This window comes from Neoarius graeffei, chromosome 14 (assembly GCF_027579695.1).
Source record: "Neoarius graeffei isolate fNeoGra1 chromosome 14, fNeoGra1.pri, whole genome shotgun sequence".
Taxonomy (NCBI): Eukaryota; Metazoa; Chordata; class Actinopteri; order Siluriformes; family Ariidae; genus Neoarius; species Neoarius graeffei.
In genome coordinates, this window is record NC_083582.1 from 76,027,201 (window position 1) to 76,048,839 (window position 21,639).

At 42.6% G+C, this 21,639-nt stretch overlaps 1 protein-coding gene across 2 annotated transcripts in view; it reads right to left on the reverse strand.

The window, feature by feature from the left end:
- si:ch211-250n8.1 (uncharacterized) overlaps window positions 1–14,525 on the reverse strand; it is a 32,272-nt gene extending 17,747 nt beyond the window's left edge. For both annotated transcript variants that reach the window (XM_060940314.1, XM_060940313.1), the window contains exons 1-9: window positions 14,190–14,525; window positions 9,094–9,198; window positions 7,955–8,030; window positions 6,494–6,650; window positions 6,369–6,414; window positions 6,222–6,280; window positions 5,212–5,247; window positions 5,076–5,128; window positions 4,745–4,877 (exon numbers count right to left, since the gene is read on the reverse strand). In XM_060940314.1, coding sequence (XP_060796297.1) covers window positions 4,745–4,877; window positions 5,076–5,128; window positions 5,212–5,247; window positions 6,222–6,280; window positions 6,369–6,414; window positions 6,494–6,650; window positions 7,955–8,030; window positions 9,094–9,198; window positions 14,190–14,226 — 702 coding nt within the window. In that variant the 5' untranslated portion in view covers window positions 14,227–14,525. The remainder of the gene's footprint in view (window positions 1–4,744; window positions 4,878–5,075; window positions 5,129–5,211; window positions 5,248–6,221; window positions 6,281–6,368; window positions 6,415–6,493; window positions 6,651–7,954; window positions 8,031–9,093; window positions 9,199–14,189) is intronic.
- Window positions 14,526–21,639: the final 7,114 nt, after the last annotated feature.

Consider the following 21,639-nt stretch of genomic DNA (forward strand, 5'->3'; position numbering starts at 1 on the left):
ATGCCCCCCGTCCTAGAGGAAACACTAAGCGAAGTTATTCACATTGTAAACTTCATTAAGGCCAGCTCACTTAACACCCGACTGTTCGATCAATTGTGCACTGACATGGGAGCCGAACACACGCACTTACTGTTTCACACGGAAGTGCGCTGGTTGTCCAAAGGCAGAGTTTTAACAAGATATTATGAACTGAGACATGAAATCCATGCCTTCCTCATCCAGAAAAAGTCCCATCTTGCTGCATTGTTCACTGACGATTGGCTTCTCAATTTGTCGTATCTGGCCGACATCTTTTCATTGCTCAACGGACTGAACCTGAAATTACAAGGACGGCACGACAATGTTTTCTTTAATTGGAAAAATGTCCAGGCTTTCCAAAAGTCATTGAAGCTGTGGCTTGCAAGACTCAGAAGGCCAGACCCAAGTTACTACATGTTCCCCACTATGCTGCAGCACGTAGAAGAACATGATGTCATGAGCACACACGTGAACCGCCTCTCTGCGCTTATTCAAACTCATCTCGCTGCGTTGATCGAGAGATTTGATTGCTATTTTCCATCAGAGAGGTTTTCCGTCCTGGGTGATAAAAGATGGATCCAAAATCCCTTTGAGTTTGAGAGACCCGAATCTTTGCTCGAGTTGACACTTAGTCCTGCAGAAGAAGCTGAGTTGTTGCAGCTCAGCTGTGATTGCACTCTGAAAAGACTGTTCGAGTCTGTGACCTTATCATCATTCTGGATAACAGTTTCAGCAGGATACCCTGTCCTCAGTAGGACCAGTATTTCAATTCTCATTCCATTCACCACAACCTACATGTGCGAATTGGGATTTTCTGTCCTCACAAAAATGAAGACACAGCACAGAAACAGACTGAATGCTGCGCCTGATATGCATGTTACGCTCTCCTCCTGCAACCCGGACTGGCGCGCACTACAAAAACGCAGACAGGCCCATCTATCCCATTAGCGGATAATGTAAAAATAAGCAATCTTTATATAGCCTAATTATTTTACTGACTATTTTGGTATTTTTGTTTTTTGTTTGTATTTTCAAGAAATGGGCAACATTTAATGGTTAAATGGGTTACCGTATTTATCCTAATAAACGCGCCCAGGCGCGATGCAAAACATGAAGGGGGAGCGTCAATTTCGACTCTTAAATGACAAAAATCGAACATGACAAAATCATCGGAATTTAAAACATTTATTTTGAAACACATGAAAATACAGTTATATGTCCAAAAAGTCAATTAAACAATGTCCAGCTCGCTTATAAGGATAACATTGGTAAGTAAACTATTTGTAGTGACGTCACAATTCACGTCATCGTCGATGTTTATGAGCTCACAAAACAAAATGTCGTCCTCAAAACGATCCTTCACCGCTAGTTTTAAGTTAAAGGTTGTAGAACTGGCAGAGCAGAAAGGCAAACACTTAGCTGCAAAAACATTTAATGTTCACCGTAAACGTGTACAAGAGTGGTGCAAACAAAAGGTACGTCTCCACCCGTATTGATATCCGCAGCAGAGTGAATGTCCGTATTTTATACTGTCCATGTTTACTAACGCGATTTCCGGTAAAAAAAAATCAGCGGTGAAATTGAACGTCTCTGTTGTGGTTTGTTGGATTTAAAGTTTGTTAAATGAAGAAAATGGTTGGTAAATACTATTCTAGCTCTGAAAATCGTGGAGGCGCGTCAAATAGGGAGGGCGCTTCTATAAGGATAAATACGGTACTTATGGATGATTGTTGGTTCAATTACTGTTTAAATCTTGAATAATAGGCTACTAACTGTTCAGATGATTGATTGTTCACTGAATAAAATATACTCCTTAATGTTCAATAATGGTCAAGTACACATTTATTTCTTGATTTACTTATAATGTCCACTGACTTGGGTCGCGAAGGTTTCTGACTTCTAAAATGTGGGTCCCCAGAAAAAAACTTTGGGAAACACTGGTCTACGTCATCATCAGCTGTTGCAGTGCTCGGGCTGGCGGGAGCATTTGCTCGTTTCATAAACCAGGAGCTGGGGCGGAAACTGTATGACGGAGTGCCCGAGGGCGTGCGAGAGAGACTGCACGTGTGCTGGGAGCTGGGGCGGAAACTGTTGTATGTGGCGAGAGGCGCTGCCGGGAGCTGGGGCGGAAACTGCCGTACGCTCAGCTAGCTCAGCTGGGAAATACTTACCAGTCATAACCAGATGGTCGTAAAGTCGATCGGTCGTAAGTCGCATAGGTCGTAAGTCGACGACTACCTGTACTTTGGAAAGCTCTGATTTCTATCTGCTAATTCACAGAGAGATGCCACAAAACTTAAGGATAATAATAAATGGATATTAAAAAAAAAAAAACACCCAACCCTTTAATTCAGTATTTGTGGAAGGAGCCTCCAGTGTCAGCACTTGAGGGAAAACTGTAACTAAGTTTTCACACATGGGGAAGTTTTCAGAACAGAGTTTATACTTTCTCCCTAACATGATAAACTGATTTTTTTTTTACTTTTTATCTTGTTAACTTCAAGAAAGAGAGAAAAGAGAAAGGATGGTGAGGGGACATCTGTTTATACACTACCGTTCAAAAGTTCGGGGTCACCCAGACAATTTTGTGTTTTCCATGAAAAGTCACACTTTTATTTCCCACCATAAGTTGTAAAACGAATAGAAAATATAGTCAAGACATTTTTCTGGCCATTTTGAGCATTTAATCGACCCCACAAATGTGATGCTCCAGAAACTCAATCTGCTCAAAGGAAGGTCAGTTTTATAGCTTCTCTAAAGAGCTCAACTGTTTTCAGCTGTGCTAACATGATTGTACAAGGGTTTTCTAATCATCCATTAGCCTTCTGAGGCAATGAGCAAACACATTGTACCATTAGAACACTGGAGTGAGAGTTGCTGGAAATGGGCCTCTATACACCTATGGAGATATTGCACCAAAAACCAGACATTTGCAGCTAGAATAGTCATTTACCACATTAGCAATGTATAGAGTGGATTTCTGATTAGTTTAAAGTGATCTTCATTGAAAAGAACAGTGCTTTTCTTTCAAAAATAAGGACATTTCAAAGTGACCCCAAACTTTTGAACGGTAGTGTACGTAGTTGCTACAAAGTAATGGTGCGTTGATGTGCTATGGGAATTATGGTAAATACCAAACGCCGACATGGAAAGCACACATGAACGCCCCCTCTTGTGGTATTTTCCACTGGGCAACTCGTAGAAAATGTTGATACACGAGTTGCTGAGATGGCAGCACGGTGGTGTAGTGGTTAGCGCTGTCGCCTCACAGCAAGAAGGTCCTGGGTTCGAGCCCCGTGGCCGACGAGGGCCTTTCTGTGTGGAGTTTGCATGTTCTCCCCGTGTCCGCGTGGGTTTCCTCCGGGTGCTCCGGTTTCCCCCACAGTCCAAAGACATGCAGGTTAGGTTAACTGGTGACTCTAAATTGAGCGTAGGTGTGAATGTGAGTGTGAATGGTTGTCTGTGTCTATGTGTCAGCCCTGTGATGACCTGGCGACTTGTCCAGGGTGTACCCCGCCTTTCGCCCGTAGTCAGCTGGGATAGGATCCAGCTTGCCTGCGACCCTGTAGAACAGGATAAAGCGGCTAGAGATAATGAGATGAGATGAGTTGCCGAGATGAGATGAACTTTAGCCTTTTCAACATGGCGGCGAGCGGTACAAGACTAGCTTATGAACCAAGAAAGAAGTGGTTTTCACCTACGGAAAGCTGACTCTCACCTTTTAAACGAGTCATGTTATGTATATTATTATCATATGTATATTATAGCCTAATACAAAATATTCTGTGGCTGTCCAAAGAATGCCAACAATGATCTAGATACTGGCTACTCTCATTGTGGCTACAGCCAAATTTCCAAAAACTGCGTGGCATTCATTGTGTTAAGAAAATCTCTACTTGTCATGATCAGGAAATATTCAGCATTATTTACCTTTTGACTTTTGATAACTCATATTCCTGCTGCAGCTGATGAACAAGGCAATCTATAATTGTTTTAGCCAAATAACAGGCCTGATTCTGAATCTGGTCCACCATCTTTAATTTGTCAACAACAACAAAAGCATGTGAACACAACACACTGGTAAATACCACTTCCCAACTGGAAAATATCATCTTCCCATAGCACATGAACGCAGCATAAGCGACAACAAGAACTCACCTTTTTCACAGACACTGAATGTAAACAGATTAAAAAGTATGATGTTGGGGGCGTCATGGCTCAGGTAGCTAAGGCGCCATACCATAAATCCGGGGACCCGGGTTCGATTCCGGCCCGAGGTCATTTCCCGATCCCTCCCCGTCTCTCTCTCCTGCTCGTTTCCTGTCCTGTCTCTACACTGTCCTATCCAATAAAGGTGAAAAAAAGCCCAAAAAAAATCTTTAAAAAAAAAAAAAAAAAAAAGTATGATGTTTCATTCATTAATAAATAAAAATGTTCGTGTTGGGGCAAATCATTGTGGTATAAGAGGAATAAAACTTGCTGTGATAAGAAAACAAACAGCCTCAGGGTGGTAACAGTAGCTCAGCTTCACACCACTATTGTTTGTTGATTAATTTCCGATAACACCATGCCCACAAGTGTTTTATTACTCAGAAAAGCTAAATAACAAGCTAAATTCACACATTTTTGCAGTTTTTAATATGAAAGGACTGAAATTACACATCTGCGGATTTACAGTATTTACAGTTCAATTGAAAAATGATGAAAAAAGAGGCGAAAGCCGAACCTGTCCATTGCTGGAATTTCTCAGTGATATTCCGTTGATTTCATCGATGATGTCTCCGGGCTCTGCAAACATGTCCGCCTGAGCCACACCACCTCGGAGCAGCTCCAACACAAACACACGCCTGTCCAGATATCTGAGAGAGACAGAGGAACCATGAGAAAGGCAGATCGATGAGGCTCACGCAGAACACACAGTGTGAGCAGAGTCTCATCACAGTCAAGCAGAACTGACGTTCCGAGGTGTGTGTAAGTGTGCAGAAGCATGTGCAATGTGCAGAAATCCTCAGTGTAAAAGCTGAGAGAGCGAGACATGCTGCTGTAGGCATGCTAACCTGAGAACCATCCCCAGCTCACGACATGGCACGGCCTCGTACGTTTCACACACCTATAACACATGAGTAGGCTTTTGTCATGCATTATCACATGCACAGAAGGCTAATGATGCAAGTCACGATGCTTCAGACTTACTGGGAGCAGCCACGTCTCATCCAGAAAGCTGCAGTTCTGAAGTGGAGGATATGGACATGAAGTTCAAATGGGATCAGATTAATATCAATAATTTAAATAATATAAATAAATATTCCAATTTTATGTTATTTAGGAGTGTAAAGATTTCGCTTCTAAATTCAGATACCACGCATCAATTTTGTTACGACTCTTTATTTTTTAGATAAAATGATTACAAAGTTTCAGTCCCACTGAGGAGGCGTGGCCTTTGTGTTTTTAGTCGTAGTGAAGGAGGTGTGGCTTTTGTGTTGTCAGTCACAGTGAAGGAGGTGTGGCCTCTTTGCTCTCAGTCACAGAGAGGGAGGCGTGGCCTTTGGGTTGTAAGTCATAGTGAAGGAGACGTGGCCTTTGTGTTTTTAGTCAAGGTGAAGGAGGCATGACTTTTGTGTTGTCAGTCACAGTGAAGGAGGTGTGGCTTCTTTGCTGTCAGTCAGAGTGAAGGAGGCGTGGCCTTTTTGCTGTCAGTCAGAGTGAAGGAGGTGTGGTCTCTTTGCTGTCAGTCAGAGTGAAGGAGGTGTGGTCTCTGCTGTCAGTCACAGTGAGGGAGGTGTGGCCTTTGTGTTGTCAGTCATCATGAAGGAGGCATGGCCTTCGTGTTGTCAGTCATCATGAAGGAGGTGTGGCTTTTGTGTTGTCAGTCATCGTGAAGGAGGTGTGGCCTCTGCTGTTACAGTGAAGGAGGTGTGGTTTCTTTGCTGTGAGTCAGAGTGAAGGAGGTGTGGCCTTTTTGCTGTCTGTCACAGTGAAGGAGGTGTGGCCTCTTTGTTGTCAGTCACAGTGAAGGAGGTGTGACCTTTGTGTTGTCTGTCACAGTGAAGGAGGTGTGGCCTCTTTGTTGTCAGTCACAGTGAAGGAGGTGTGACCTTTGTGTTGTCTGTCACAGTGAAGGAGGTGTGGCCTCTTTGTTGTCAGTCACAGTGAAGGAGGTGTGGCCTCTTTGCTACACTGATATATTCATAGCAGATGTTTACCTGTATGTCGAGCTTGAACTCCATTTCAGAGAGAACCAGACATAGAGAAAGAAAAGGCTCTAAGAATATAAAAAAAAAAAAATCATGGTTTCAACATTAGATGCCTTATATGTTAAATACAGACATTACTGAGAGTAAAAGCCTCACCTACAAATTCCTCGTTCCTTAATACAGAAATGTCTGGACTGTACCACTGCAAATAAACAAATTAATGACAAATATTTATTTATGAACTGATCCAGTAAAAGTAAAACAGCAATGATGTCACTGACCTCCATGATGCTGGGTGTGTGTAGCAGATGGTTGACTACATTTCTCAGAGTTCTCCTGCTCAGCATGAGGCGGATGACGTAGCGTCCCCGGCCCTGAGCGCTGAGGAGTTTGGGACACGCTATGGTCTGCTGTACGGCTAAAGAGACAGCGCTCAGCCTTCAGGAACAACAGTGAGGTATAAAACGAATTATGAAGGAGATCAGTGATCAGGATAATCAGGTGCCATTGCCTATCCTGGTACTTGGCAGAATTCACAATGCCATCAATCTACACAAGAGCCGCAAAGCATCACTGATCCACCGCCATGTTTAACAGTGAGTTTGGGGCTTTTCCCTGTGTGGAATCTGATGGTTTTCATGGCCAAAATTCAGTTGAATTTAAGTTTTAATAATCAAGTTCAGGAGCTGCATTTTGTACGTTTCTCTTCAGACAGGCTTCTTTCATGCAACCTTTATAAGTGACATGCTATGAATGTCATGTTTAATAATTTATTTTGAAACTTGACATACCCATGAATCAACTAAATGGGGAAGCCATGGCCTAATGGTTAGAGAAGCAGCTTTGGGGACAAAAAGGTTGCTGGTTCGATTCCCTGGATGAGCAGCAATGTCTAAAGTTCCCTTGAGTGAGGCACCTAACCCCCAACTGCTGTCCACAGCTGTGGGTATGTCAGGGTCCTGTTGTATGTCACTCTGGATAAGAGCATCTGCGAATGTAATTAACATAAAACTATATGTTCTCCTTATGTGTTTTCTCAAGGTTGTCTGGTTTCTACCAACCTCCCAAAAACATGCTAGTAGGTGGATTGGCTAAGATAACTTGCCAGTAGTTATGAATGGTTCCCTGTGATGTACCAGCATCCCAACCTGCTTCCCGTCCAGTGGTTCTGGGATTTTTATACACTACCGTTCAAAAGTTTGGGGTCACTTTGAAATGTCCTTATTTTTGAAAGAAAAGCACTGTTCTTTTCAATGAAGATCACTTTAAACTAATCAGAAATCCACTCTATACATTGCTAATGTGGTAAATGACTATTCTAGCTGCAAATGTCTGGTTTTTGGTGCAATATCTCCATAGGTGTATAGAGGCCCATTTCCAGCAACTCTCACTCCAGTGTTCTAATGGTACAATGTGTTTGCTCATTGCCTCAGAAGGCTAATGGATGATTAGAAAACCCTTGTACAATCATGTTAGCACAGCTGAAAACAGTTGAGCTCTTTAGAGAAGCTATAAAACTGACCTTCCTTTGAGCAGATTGAGTTTCTGGAGCATCACATTTGTGGGGTCGATTAAATGCTCAAAATGGCCAGAAAAATGTCTTGACTATATTTTCTATTCATTTTACAACTTATGGTGGTGAATAAAAGTGTGACTTTTCATGGAAAACACAAAATTGTCTGGGTGACCCCAAACTTTTGAACGGTAGTGTAGATGTAGTGCATTATGAGACTAAGACTTACCTTCCACATGTGTCCAGTTGAACTAACTGCTCAAAACAAGACCAGTAGTCTCTGTGTGTCAAACTCAGCACAGGCTCTGCAGGTAGCAAATAAATAAGTATATATAAAATAAAGTTTAAATGTCATCACAGTATCAAGATCATCATCACAGACATCACTACATGCACGCATGTATGCACTGTGTTTTATTCCAGTTATACCACAATTCTATGAATTAAAAAAATTTTTTAATCCATTTTTAGTTACACTTAATGTTATGGAATGTTCACAAACAATTTATGTCCTCTGAAAATTAACGTTACAGCAGCTGTAACCAGTAGCTCCTTTGCCATTCTCTCTTTTCTCCGTCTTATGAAGCTAATAAAACCAAAAACAGTTGCTGCTTCTCATGTTACCTAGAAACAGGAAACTCTTGTGACCTGAAGACTTTCCTGTGTTTGAAAACTGTTCTAGCTTTACCTCTGACTGTTACAAAGCACCACTGATACTGGAGACTCTGTCCATAAATGCTAAATAAACATCTCTCAACAGAAAGCACCACCAACAATTAGACATGTTCTTCATTTTTCATCTCTTTATATGGAGCATCCACCATTCTACATCGTCCGCATAGTTGATTTGGCATGAGTTTTATGCCGGGTGCCCTTCCCATTCATATGCAACCCTCCCCATTTATCTGGACTTGGGACCAGTATTAAAAATGCACTGGCTTGTGGACCTCAGTGGCTGGATTTATTTATTTGAGCATATTAGAGGGATAGAGGAACATGTAGGATGGCTTGGAGACAAAGTTAGAGAGTCGAGATTGAGATGGTTTGGACACGTACGGAGGAGAGATCCAGAGTATATTGGGAAAAGAATGCTGGAGATGGAGTTGCCAGATACGTAGAAGGAAAAGTGGAAGAGCAAAGATGAAATTGATGGATGTGGTGAAGGAGGATATGAGGACAATTGTTTTGAGAGAAGAAGACATAGAGGGACATTTCCTAACAGGAACAGCTGAAAGAAGAAAAAGAAGAAGAAGAGGATATGAAGCATCCACGATTCACCTCTCTGGTGGAAGTTGTTACTTTAGAAATGTGTTAAATGTGTGAAGTGTTCTCGTGTTTGGTGATGAAGGAAAGGAATGTTGTTCTCACGCTGCAGTCCTTTGCGCAGAATGAGCTCCAGAAGCTCACAGCACGAAGCCAGGTGAGGGCTCGAGTCAGTCACAGTGTCTTCAGCCTGCAGCTCCAAAATACACACTGCACACCACACACACAGTTATAGAGTATATTTATAGAGTTATTAGAGTTAATTCAATGTATTATTACATTTATGCTAATGTGAATTTCTGTGTTGTGATTAAAAGACAGTAAAGTGATTTGTGCTCCTGGATATTGTGCCGTAGAGGAGCTGGGCTCCTGACTCATTCCAGCAAGGAGTTCCAAGAAGTGCTATTTGCCTATTGATTAAATCTGTTAATACATACAAACCATGATAAACCACACCTTTTGTACACTGTGTGAAAATATTTCATGATAATGAAGTCTTTGCACTTGGTCTTGTGAAGTATCTGTATTTCTGATTTTTATTTCCGCTTAGTTTTAAGAACTTTTAGTATTTTTCTTTTCCTTTTTCAGTGTTTTTCCATTTATGGCTTGTTTGATAACTATGATGCTAACGTTAATATTATATTACTTTTCTAAAACTACTTTAATACTTAAAGTGGTCAGTAGTAGTACAACCCCATTTCCAAAACAGTTGGGACACTGTGTAAAACATAAACAAAAACAGAATGTGATGATGGGCGGCACGGTGGTGTAGTGGTTAGCGCTGTCGCCTCACAGCAAGAAGGTCCGGGTTCGAGCCCCGTGGCCGGCGAGGGTCTTTCTGTGTGGAGTTTGCATGTTCTCCCCGTGTCCGCGTGGGTTTCCTCCGGGTGCTCCGGTTTCCCCCACAGTCCAAAGACATGCAGGTTAGGTTAACTGGTGACTCTAAATTGAGCGTAGGTGTGAATGTGAGTGTGAATGGTTGTCTGTGTCTATGTGTCAGCCCTGTGATGACCTGGCGACTTGTCCAGGGTGTACCCTGCCTTTCGCCCGTAGTCAGCTGGGATAGGCTCCAGCTTGCCTGCGACCCTGTAGAACAGGATAAAGCGGCTACAGATAATGAGATGAGATGAGAATGTGATGATTTGCAAATCATGGAAACCCAGCATTTCATTGGAAATAGTACAAAGACAAAACATCACTCTTGAAACTGAGAAGTCTTCTTGTTGAAAAATGTGTGCTCATTTTGAATTTAGTACCAGCAACATGTTTCAAAAGTTGGGACGGGGCAACAAAACTGGCAAAGTTGAGTAATGCAAAAAACAAACAAACCATATATAAGAAGAAGAACAACTCTGTTCATCACACGCTTGTGAAATTCCTCTCTGCATTTAACCCATCTGAAGCAGTGAACACACACATGCACACATGTGAGCAATGAGCGCGCACACACACACACACACACACACACACACACACACACACCCAGAGCAGTGGGCAGCAGTTGGGAGTTAGGTGCCTCGCTCACGGGCACCTCAGCCCAAGGCCATCCCATATTAACCTAACCGCATGTCTTATATGTGTGTCTGTGTGTGTGTGTGTTTGGTTAATTGGCAACAGGTCAGTAAGATGGTTGGGTATAAAAAGAGGATCCCAGAGAGGCGGAGTCTCTCAGAAGTAAAGATGGGGCGGGGTTCACCGCTCTGGGAAAGACTGCATGGGCAAACAGTGCAACAATTTAAGAATAACATTCCTCAGTGTAAAACTGCAAAGAATTTGTGGATCACATCATCTATGGTCCATAATATCATTAAAAGATTCAGAGAATCTGGAGAAATCTCTGTATGCGAGAGACAAGGCTGAAAACTGACATTGGATGCCTGTGATCTTCAGGCCCTCAGGAGACACTGCATTAAAAGCAGACGCGTGTCTGTAGTGGAAATCACTGTATGGGCTCAGGAACACTTCAGGAGAGGGACCATCCGGCTGGTTATCAGCGCACAGTTCAAAAGCCAGTATCTGTGATGGTATGGGGGGACATTAGTGCACATGACATGGGGAGCTTGTACATCTGGGAAGGAATCATTAATGCTGTCTGATATAAACACGTTTCAGAGCAATATGCTGCCATCCAGACCTTTTTCAGGGAAGGCCTTCCTTCTTTCAGGAAGAAAACACCAAACCGCTTTCTGCACATATTAAAACTGCATGTCTCCGTAGTAAAAGAGTCCGGGTGCTAAACCGGCCTGCTGCAGTCCAGACCTGTCTCCCATTTAAAACCTTTGGTGCATTATGAAGCACAAAATACGTCAAAGGAGACCCCGAACTGTTGAGCAACTGAAACTGTATATCAGGCACGAATGGGACAACATTTCTCTTTCAAAACTACAGCAAGTGGTCTCCTCAGTTCTCAAATATTTACAATGTGTTGTTAAAAGTAGAGGTGATGCAACACAGTGGTAAACATGCCCCGTCCCAACTTTTTTGAAATGTATTGCTGGCATCAAATTCAAAATGAGAATATATTTTTCAATAAACAATAAAATTTCTAAGTTTCAACATCTGATATGTTGTCTTTGTACTATTTTCAATGAAATATAGGGTTTCCATGATTTGCAAATCTTCATATTATGTATTTATTTACATTTTACACAGTGTCCCAACTTTTTTGAAATTGGGATTGTAATATTAGGAGGGAGAGGAGGAGTATAAGTAGTAGTAATAGTAGTTGGAGAAGGAGTATAAATAGTCATGGTAGTAGTAGGTGGAGGAGAAAGAGTATAAGGAGGAGCTGTAGCAGCAGTAATCATAGGAGAAGGAAGAGGAGGAGGAGGAGGAGGAGGAGGAACAGGAGGAGCTGCAGCAATAATGAAGGAGGAGGAGTATAAACAGTAGTAGTTGGAGAAGGAGTATAAGGAGAGGGAAGAGCTGCAGCAGCAGTAGTAGTAGGAAAAGGAGGTGGAGGAGTTTCAGCATCAGTGGTAGTAGTAGTAGGAGGAGGAGCTACAGCATCAGTAGTAATCGTAGTAGTAGCAGGAGGAGTATAAGGAAGAGGAGGAGCTGCATCATCAGTAGTAGTAGTAGGAAGATGAGGAGGAGGGAGAAGTAGTATAAGGAGGAGAAGCTGCAGCAGCAGCAGTAGTAGGAGGAAGAGGAGGAAGGAGTATGAGGATGATGATGAGCTGGAGCAGCAGTAGGAGGAGGAGGAGGCAGCATATAAGAAGGAGGAGGATCTGCAGCATCAGTAGTAGTAGTAGGAGGAGGAGGAAGAGGAGTATAAGGAGGACAAGGAGCTGCAGCAGTAGGAGGAGAAGGAGGAGGAGGCGGCATATAAGGAGGAGGAGCTGCAGCATCAGTAGTAGTAGTAGGATGAGGAGGAGGAAGAGTGTAAGGAGTAGGAGCAGGAGTATAAGAAGTAGGAGCTGCAGCAGCAGTAGAAGGAGGAGGAGAAGGAGTATAAGGAGGAGGATGAGCTGGATCAGCAGTAGGAGGAGAAGGAGGAGGCAGCATATAAGGAGAAGGAGCTGCAGCATCAGTAGTAGTAGTAGGAGGAAAAGTATAAGGAGTAGGAGCTGCAGAAGGAGGAGGAGTATAAGGAGTAGGATGAGCTGGAGCAGCAGTAGTAGGAGGAGGAGGAGGTGGCATATAAGGATGAGGAGCTTCAGCATCAGTAGTAGTAGTAGGAGGAAGATTATAAGGAGTAGGAGCAGGAGTATAAGGAGTAGGAGCTGCAGTAGAAGGAGGAGGAGTATAAGAAGTAGGAGTTTCAGCAGCGGTAGAAGGAGGAGGAGAAAGAGTATAAGGAGGAGGATGAGCTGGAGCAGCAGTAGGAGGAGAAGGAGGCAGCATATAAGGAGGAGGAGCTGCAGCATCAGTAGTAGTAGTCGTCAGAGGAGGAGGAGCTGCAGCAGCAGTAGTAGTTGTAGTAGTAGGAGGAGGTGTATAAGGGGGAGCAGGAGCTGCAGTAGCAGTAGGAAGAGGTGGAGGCATATAAGGATGAGGATAAGCTGCAGCAGCAGTAGGAGGAGAAGGAGGTGTATAAGGAGAAGCAGGTGCTGCAGTAGCAGTAGGATAAGGATGGGGAGGAGGTGGAGGAGGCATATAAGGAGGAGGAGCTGCAGCATCAGTAATAGTAGTAGTAGGAGGTGTATAAGGAGGAGGATAAGCTGCAGCAGCAGTAGGAAGAGAAGGAGGCGTATAAGGAGAAGCAGGAGCTGCAGTAGCAGTAGGATAAGGATGGGGAGGAGGTGGAGGAGGCATATAAGGAGGAGGAGGAGGAGCTGCAGCATCAGTAATAGTAGTAGTAGAAGGTGTATAAGGAGGAGGATAAGCTGCAGCAGCAGTAGGAAGAGAAGGAGGCGTATAAGGAGAAGCAGGAGCTGCAGTAGCAGTAGGATAAGGATGGGGAGGAGGTGGAGGAGGCATATAAGGAGGAGGAGCTGCAGCATCAGTAATAGTAGTAGTAGGAGGTGTATAAGAAGGAGGATAAGCTGCAGCAGCAGTAGGAAGAGAAGGAGGTGTATAAGGAGAAGCAGGAGCTGCAGTAGCAGTAGGATAAGGATGGGGAGGAGGTGGAGGAGGCATATAAGGAGGAGGAGGAGGAGGAGCTGCAGCATCAGTAATAGTAGTAGTAGGAGGTGTATAAGGAGGAGGATGAGCTGCAGCGCCCATAGTAGTAATAGTAGGAAGAGGAAAGATGAGGAGGGGTACAAGTAGTAATCATAGGAGGAGGAGGAGGAGGAGGAGTAAGAAGGCATAGTACAGTAATATTATAGCATTTGCATTTTGAATCTAGCAGATATGTAGTAATAGTAGCAGTAGTAGAAGTATAAAGTAGATGCTGTTGCCTTAAGAACAGCTGCTAAGCCTGTCTCTACTCAGCCTGATCTCTGAACAAATATTGACACTGGGATGAGTGTGAACAGCATTTTTTTGCATAGTGCAGAGAATTCTAACACTGGAGACTGGCTGCATCCCAAATGCCACCTTATTCCCTTCAGAGTGCACTGCGTACAGTAGGACAGGAAATATATAAGGATCACTGCGTTACCACCTGGAATAGTACAGTATCCTGTATTAATTACATCTGTAGCCCGCTATCACATAATAATAATAATAATAATAATAATAATAATAATAATAATAATAATAATATACTTGGGAAAGGATTAGTCTATCTGTTGTTATTGAAGAAGCAGCCTTACCTTTGAGGGTCTCAATCAGCGGGTCTTTAGCTGGCATTGCTCTGGTTCTTCCCTATCCAGCAGTCTCAGGCTCATGAAGTCGGGACGCATGAACGCACATTTCCGCAAACGCCCTGCGCGCATCCGACGGCATTTCGTTTCATTTCATTTCATTTCATCCACAGATCCGGAGCTGCTGTGAATAGAGTCGTGCTGTAAAAGGCTGGTAGACACTGACATAAAGTGTGTCCTGCTTTAAACCTGGGCTGATGAAGAGGGTAATTATGGAGAACATGGAACTGGGTCTGGTCTGGTTCTGAAAGTGCGTTACTGTGTGCGCGCCTGTGTTTAACTTCAACCCTCACCATCCCTTACATTAGAAATATGGAATATTTTTGTTTGTGGCGCCCCCTGGTGTCTGGAATTAGATTTCAGGAAACTATAACCATAATACCAAACTAGAAGGGACATGGTAGAGAGCATATCTCCACCAAGCAACATATTATCAGCATCAAAATCAAATCACTTGAACCTAGGATAATACTAAAGCTGTCCACCAAATTTCATCCAGATCCACTCATTACTTTTTAAGTGACATTGGGAACAGATAAAAAAAAAAATCCTGGCTCCTCACCCATACTTGGATTTGCATCAAAATTGTTCGTTGGCCCATGGCTCACCTTTCCTCAAAATTTCATCACAATCCATTCACTACTTTTTGAGTTACATTGGGAACAGCCAAACAAGTCAAGTCAAAGTCCCTCTCACGCCAGAATCTGGTCTTCCCAGGCAGTTTCCTGTCCCAGTACGTACCAACTCTTTAAGGCATATGGGTACGGTGCCAATTTCCATTTCATTAGCCCTTGGCCTCTCACCTATACAGCCAGGGTTACAGTGGGGGTGGGTTCTCTGGTAACCACGAGAGTTTGACTTTCCCATTCACATCTGCATTGCAGCATGCCTTGCCAGACGGTAGATACCATTTTTATGATGGTCTTTGGTATGACCCGATCGCAAGTAGAATTCACGATCTCCCAGTCAAGAGGTGGACATGCTAACCACGAGGCCAACTCATGGTCACAGCCAAACAAACAAACAAACAAACAAACAAACAAACAAACAAACAAACAAACAAACAAACAAACAAACGGAGGCAAGAACATAACCTCCTACAACAAAGTTGGTGGAGGCAATAAGCAGGGACACATGAACGGCTTGAAATAAACTTCCAATATATCACTAAAAGTTTGTGGATACATGACATTACATTACATTACATTACGTGGCATTTAGCAGACGCTCTTATCCAGAGCGACATATAATGACATACAAACTTTGCAAAGTGTGGAAGAATGACAGCAACGCCATTCAGTGGAACGACCTCCATATAAACCCTGAAGAAGTTCATATAACTTAAGTGCTCTTCATTGCTGGGCCACAAGGACACTGAGAGACAGTGATCTTTATAAAGGCTTCTCTTACACACATCAGTGCTCCACAGAACTGATTCAGAGTGTGATTATTACTGCTGCTTCTTCCACACGGGCGATTGCTCTAAGACAACGAGGGAGGCTCAGCCTCCTCTAAAAATGACGAACATCGTGTAGGATGAATTGCGCTAGGCTTATGTTATAGCCGACCTTATAACATTGCTATTTCAGATCCAGAATCATAGAAATATATGTGCTCAACCCAACTACAGTGCGAAATCATTCCATTATAACTTTCCCCAGTTCACCTAATGTGTGCGTGAGTTTTTCCCCCTCGTGACAGCGCGATGCAGCCCAGCCTCAGTGGACTTCGAACCCGGACCTTCTTGCTGTGAGGCGACAGCGCTAACCACTACACCACCGTGCCGCTCCCCCTATATATATATATATATACAGTGGTGCTTGAAAGTTTGTGAACCCTTTAGAATTTTCTATATTTCTGCATAAATATGACCTAAAACATCATCAGATTTTCACACAAGTCCTAAAAGTAGATAAAGAGAACCCAGTTAAACAAATGAGACAAAAAATATTATACTTGCTCATTTATTTATTGAGGAAAATGATCCAATATTACATATCTGTGAGGGGCAAAAGTATGTGAACCTTTGCTTTCAGTATCTGGTGTGACCCCCTTGTGCAGCAATAACTGCAACTAAACGTTTCCGGTAACTGTTGATCAGTCCTGCACACCGGCTTGGAAGAATTTTAGCCCGTTCCTCCGTACAGAACAGCTTCAACTCTGGGATGTTGGTGGGTTTCCTCACATGAACTGCTCACTTCAGGTCCTTCCACAACATTTCAATTGGATTAAAGTCAGGACTTTGACTTGGCCATTCCAAAACATTACCTTTATTCATCTTTAACCATTCTTTGGCAGAACGAATTGTGTGCTTAGGGTCGTTGTCTTGCTGCATGACCCACCTTCTTTTGAAATTCAGTTCATGGACAGATGTCCTGACATTTTCCTTAAGAATTCGCTGGTATAATTCAGAATTCATTGTTCCTTCAATGATGGCAAGCCGTCCTGGCCCAGATGCAGCAAAACAGGCCCAAACCATGATACTACCACCACGATGTTTCACAGATGGGATAAGGTTCTTATGCTGGAATGCAGTGTTTTCCTTTCTCCAAACATAACGCTTTTCATTTAAACCAAAAAGTTCTATTTTGGTCTCATCCATCCACAAAACATTTTTCCAATAGCCTTCTGGCTTGTCCATGTGATCTTTAGCAAACTGTAGACAAGCAGCAAGTTTTTTGGAGAGCAGTGGCTTTCTCCTTGCAGCCCTGCCATACACACCATTGTTGTTCAGTGTTCTCCTGATGGTGGACTCATGAACATTAACATTAGCCAATGTGAGAGAGGCCTTCAGTTGCTTAGAAGTTACCCTGGGGTCCTTTGTGACCTTGCCGACTGTTACACCCTTGCTCTTGGAGTGATCTTTGTTGGTCGACCACTCCTGGGGAGGGTAACAATGGTCTTGAATTTCCTCCATTTGTACACAATCTGTCTGACTGTGGATTGGTGGAGTCCAAACTCTTTTGAGATGGTTTTGTATTGTTTTCCAGCCTGATGAGCATCAACAACGCTTTTTCTGAGGTCCTCAGAAATCTCCTTTGTTTGTGCCATGATACACTTCCACAAACGTGTTGTGAAGATCAGACTTTGATAGATCCCTGTTCTTTAAATAAAACAGGGTGCCCACTCACACCTGATTGTCATCCCATTGATTGAAAACACCTGACTCTAATTTCACCTTCAAATTAACTGCTAATCCTAGAGGTTCACATACTTTTGCCACTCACAGATATGTAATATTGGATCATTTTCCTCAATAAATAAATGACCAAGTATAATATTTTTGTCTCATTTGTTTAACTGGGTTCTCTTTATCTACTTTTAGGACTTGTTTGTGAACCCTTTAGAATTTTCTATATTTCTGCATAAATATGACCTAAAACTTCATCAGATTTTCACACAAGTCCTAAAAGTAGATAAAGAGAACCCAGTTAAACAAATGAGACAAAAATATTAGACTTGGTCATTTATTTATTGAGGAAAATGATCCAATATTACATATCTGTGAGTGGCAAAAGTATGTGAACCTCTAGGATTAGCAGTTAATTTGAAGGTGAAATTAGAGTCAGGTGTTTTCAATCAATGGGATGACAATCAGGTGTGAGTGGGCACCCTGTTTTATTTAAAGAACTGGGATCTATCAAAGTCTGATCTTCACAACACATGTTTGTGGAAGTGTATCATGGCATGAACAAAGGAGATTTCTGAGGACCTCAGAAAAAGCATTGTTGATGTTCATCAGGCTGGAAAAGGTTACAAAACCATCTCTAAAGAGTTTGGACTCCACCAATCCACAGTCAGACAGATTGTGTACAAATGGAGGAAATTCAAGCCCATTGTTACCCTCCCCAGGCGTGGTCAAACAACAAAGATCACTCCAAGAGCAAGGTGTGTAATAGTCGGCAAGGTCACAAGGGACCCCAGGGTGACTAGAGGAACTGAAGGCCTCTCTCACATTGGCTAATGTTAATGCTCATGAGTCCACCATCAGGAGAACACTGAACAACAATGGTGTGCATGGCAGGGTTGCAAGGAGAAAGCCACTGCTCTCCAAAAAGAACATTGTTGCTCGTCTGCAGTTTGCTAAAGATCATGTGAACAAGCCAGAAGGCTATTGGGAAAATGTTTTGTGGACGGATGAGACGAAACTAGAACTTTTTGGTTTCAATGAGAAGCGTTACATTTGGAGAAAGGAAAACACTGCATTCCAGCATAAGAACCTTATCCCATCTGTGAAACATGGTGGTGGTAGTATCATGGTTTGGGCCTGTTTTGCTGCATCTGGGCCAGGATGGCTTGCCATCATTGATGGAACAATGAATTCTGAATTATACCAGCGAATTCTAAAGGAAAATGTCAGGACATCTGTCCATGAACTGAATCTCAAGAGAAGGTGGGTCATGCAGCAAGACAATGACCCAAAGTACATAAGACGTTCTACTAAAGAATGGTTAAAGAAGAACAAAGTGAATGTTTTGGAATGGCCAAGTCAAAGTCCTGACCTTAATCCAATCGAAATGTTGTGGAAGGACCTGAAGTGAGCAGTTCATGTGAGGAAACCCACCAACATCCCAGAGTTGAAGCTGTTCTGTACAGAGGAATGGGCTAAAATTCCTCCAAGCCGGTGTGCAGGACTGATCAACAGTTACCGGAAACGTTTAGTTGCAGTTATTGCTGCACAAGGGGGTCACACCAGATACTGAAAGCAAAGGGTCACATACTTTTGCCACTCACAGATATGTAATATTGGATCATTTTCCTCAATAAATAAACGTGCACTGTGTGCATGCCACACATAGGGGTAGAAAGTGAGATGTACTTCTGTCTTGGGGGCCGCACAAATAGCAAGTGTGGAGTACTTGTGTAGTACTTCTGAGGCACATCACTCATACAATGACCGTGTGTCACTCGTGCGTCTTACAGTCAACGCAAAACCCCTACTAGCCGTGCTGTTGACTTGGTTCAGGCGTACAAAAGGAGTACGGGTCCTGTACGTAGTGTATGCGTTCTTGATTTGTCGCAAGACCCATAGAATTTGCATGTGCAGGACCAAAAGTCTCCACGGCCAGTCTGCGACCTTCTACGGCGCTGAACACACACAGGTGTCGCGTAAGTCTCAAGCACGGTTTTGCCAATTTTTTTTTTACTGTAGACCGCCCGTAGTAGCACGTACAGCGGGTTGTGAGTGAGCCTTTAGTGAAATGGATATCAGTTCAGTTTGTAAAACATCGACTGTTTAAATGTCCACCATGATAATCCTCACATCATCATCAAAACAGAGAAGAGAGGTGACAAAGAACATTTTAAAATGTTCGTATGAGCTAAAAGAAATTTCAGCAAGTGAGTACATGAATCTGTGATCAATTCCCGCTGATGTTAGCGTGAACAGAGATCAGCTGAGTGCCGAGATCTCGACAAGGCTCATGTTTAAACACTGTGATGAGACAGAGGCTGACGTGGATGATGCTGATAATCGATAAGAGCACATAATCGATGCAAGAGCATTCTTTGGATGTGTATACATCACAATGGGAATATCGACTCACCAGCCACTTTAATAGGAACTTGTTTTTGATTTTAAGATCCTGTTCTTGGCTGCAGGAGTGGAACCCAATATGTTCTTCTGCTGTTGCATGCTGAGATGCTTTTCTGCTCACCACGGTTGTAAAGAGTGATTATATGAGTTACTATATCCTTCCTGGCAAAAAAAACCCCCAAACCAATCTGTCCATTTCCCTCTGACCCTCTCTTATCAACAAGGCTAAGTCATCCTGTTAACAACACCTTAGGATTACTTTTCATCCATGAGAGGATAAATACCTGATACTCCCTATTAGTCAGACAGAACTGAAGAAGCCTTTCGGATGAGAGGTGAAACGTCTTCAAGAATCTTCAAGCAAATCCAGTTGCTCTCTTTTACCACCCACAGTTTACTATGACCTGGATGACTGAGAATCTTCACAGACGTGTGATCAACAAGGCGTTTGTTTCCACCCACAGAACTGTTCCTCACTCACTCAGTGTTTTTTGTTTTCTGCACCATTCTGTGTAAACTCTAGAGACTGTTGTGTGTGAAAACCCCAGGAGATCAGCAGTTTCTGAAATACTCAAACCAGTCCATCGGGCTCAAACCAACACCCATACCACAGTGAAAGAAAGTCACACTTTGAGATCATAATTTTTCCCATTCTGATGTTTGAACATTGTGAACATTAACTGAAGCTCTTGATTTGTATCTGTATGATTTGATGTATCGTGCTGCTGTCGAGGGATCGGCTGATTAGAGAACTGCATCATGTATGGGCATTCCTAATAAAGTGGCCGGTGAGTATATATGCAAGCATCAGTGTTTTTCATCTGGTACGGGCATCTGCTGGGAGTCAGGGAAAGGAGTACGGCCTGGTGGTGATGTGTGAGAACTTTGAAAATTTTAGTTGCTGTGATCAGGAGAATCTTCACGTATTCAGATGGTTATATGCTCTTTATATACCTAGTAATAACAGATAATAACAGATAATAATAATAATAATAATAATAATAATAATAATAATAATAGAATATATTGCAAATTTTAAAATAATTCTTCAGCTAAAATGAAACCTGATTCACTGTCCAGGGCTATAAGGCATCCGTTTCTAAGTAGTAAACAGAACATGATAGTTAATTGGTAAATTCATGAAACACCTGAAGCGTTTTATATCGTGTGGCCATGGAAGTCCATTAACAAGGAAAAACACCCACAGTGTGGACAGAGCACACAGAAACATCTGCTCTCTCTGCACTGACCAGCACCGACTCAATGACCAAACACAATACGAAGCTGGAGTAACTCTGAAACCTTCATATATTTTATTTTTATTTTAAAACTTTGATTACCAAGATCTGAATTAATATCAGATTTATATATGATGGTACATCACTCATTAACTTGGTTCAGTAAAGCATGTTTAGTGGGTAACATCAGTTTTTAAGCTTTATATATGTGAATAGATGTGGTTTAACTCGAATCTGATTTTAGTGTAAACATACAGTACATGTTGTTTTTACTTCAATTCCACAGTCAGATTATTACCACAATTGTAAATATCAGTCTGCCATGAATTCTCTTAATTTAAGGAAGCTTTTTAAGTGCCATTGAAAGGGCCAGTTGCTCACGTCCCGACTCTTGTTGAAGGCCAAAAAGTAGGAAATAATTTGCAATTTGAGAAGAAGCAGCCTTTATTTGTCACATATACACATTACAGCAGAGTGAAATTCTTTTCTGCCACCCAGCTTGTAGGGGGCGTGGATCAGAGCACAGGGTCAGCCATGATACAGCACCATTTGAGAAGAGAGGGTGAAGGGCCTTGCTTAAGGGCCCAATTGTGGCAGCTTGGCAGTGCTGGGGCTTGACCCCAGA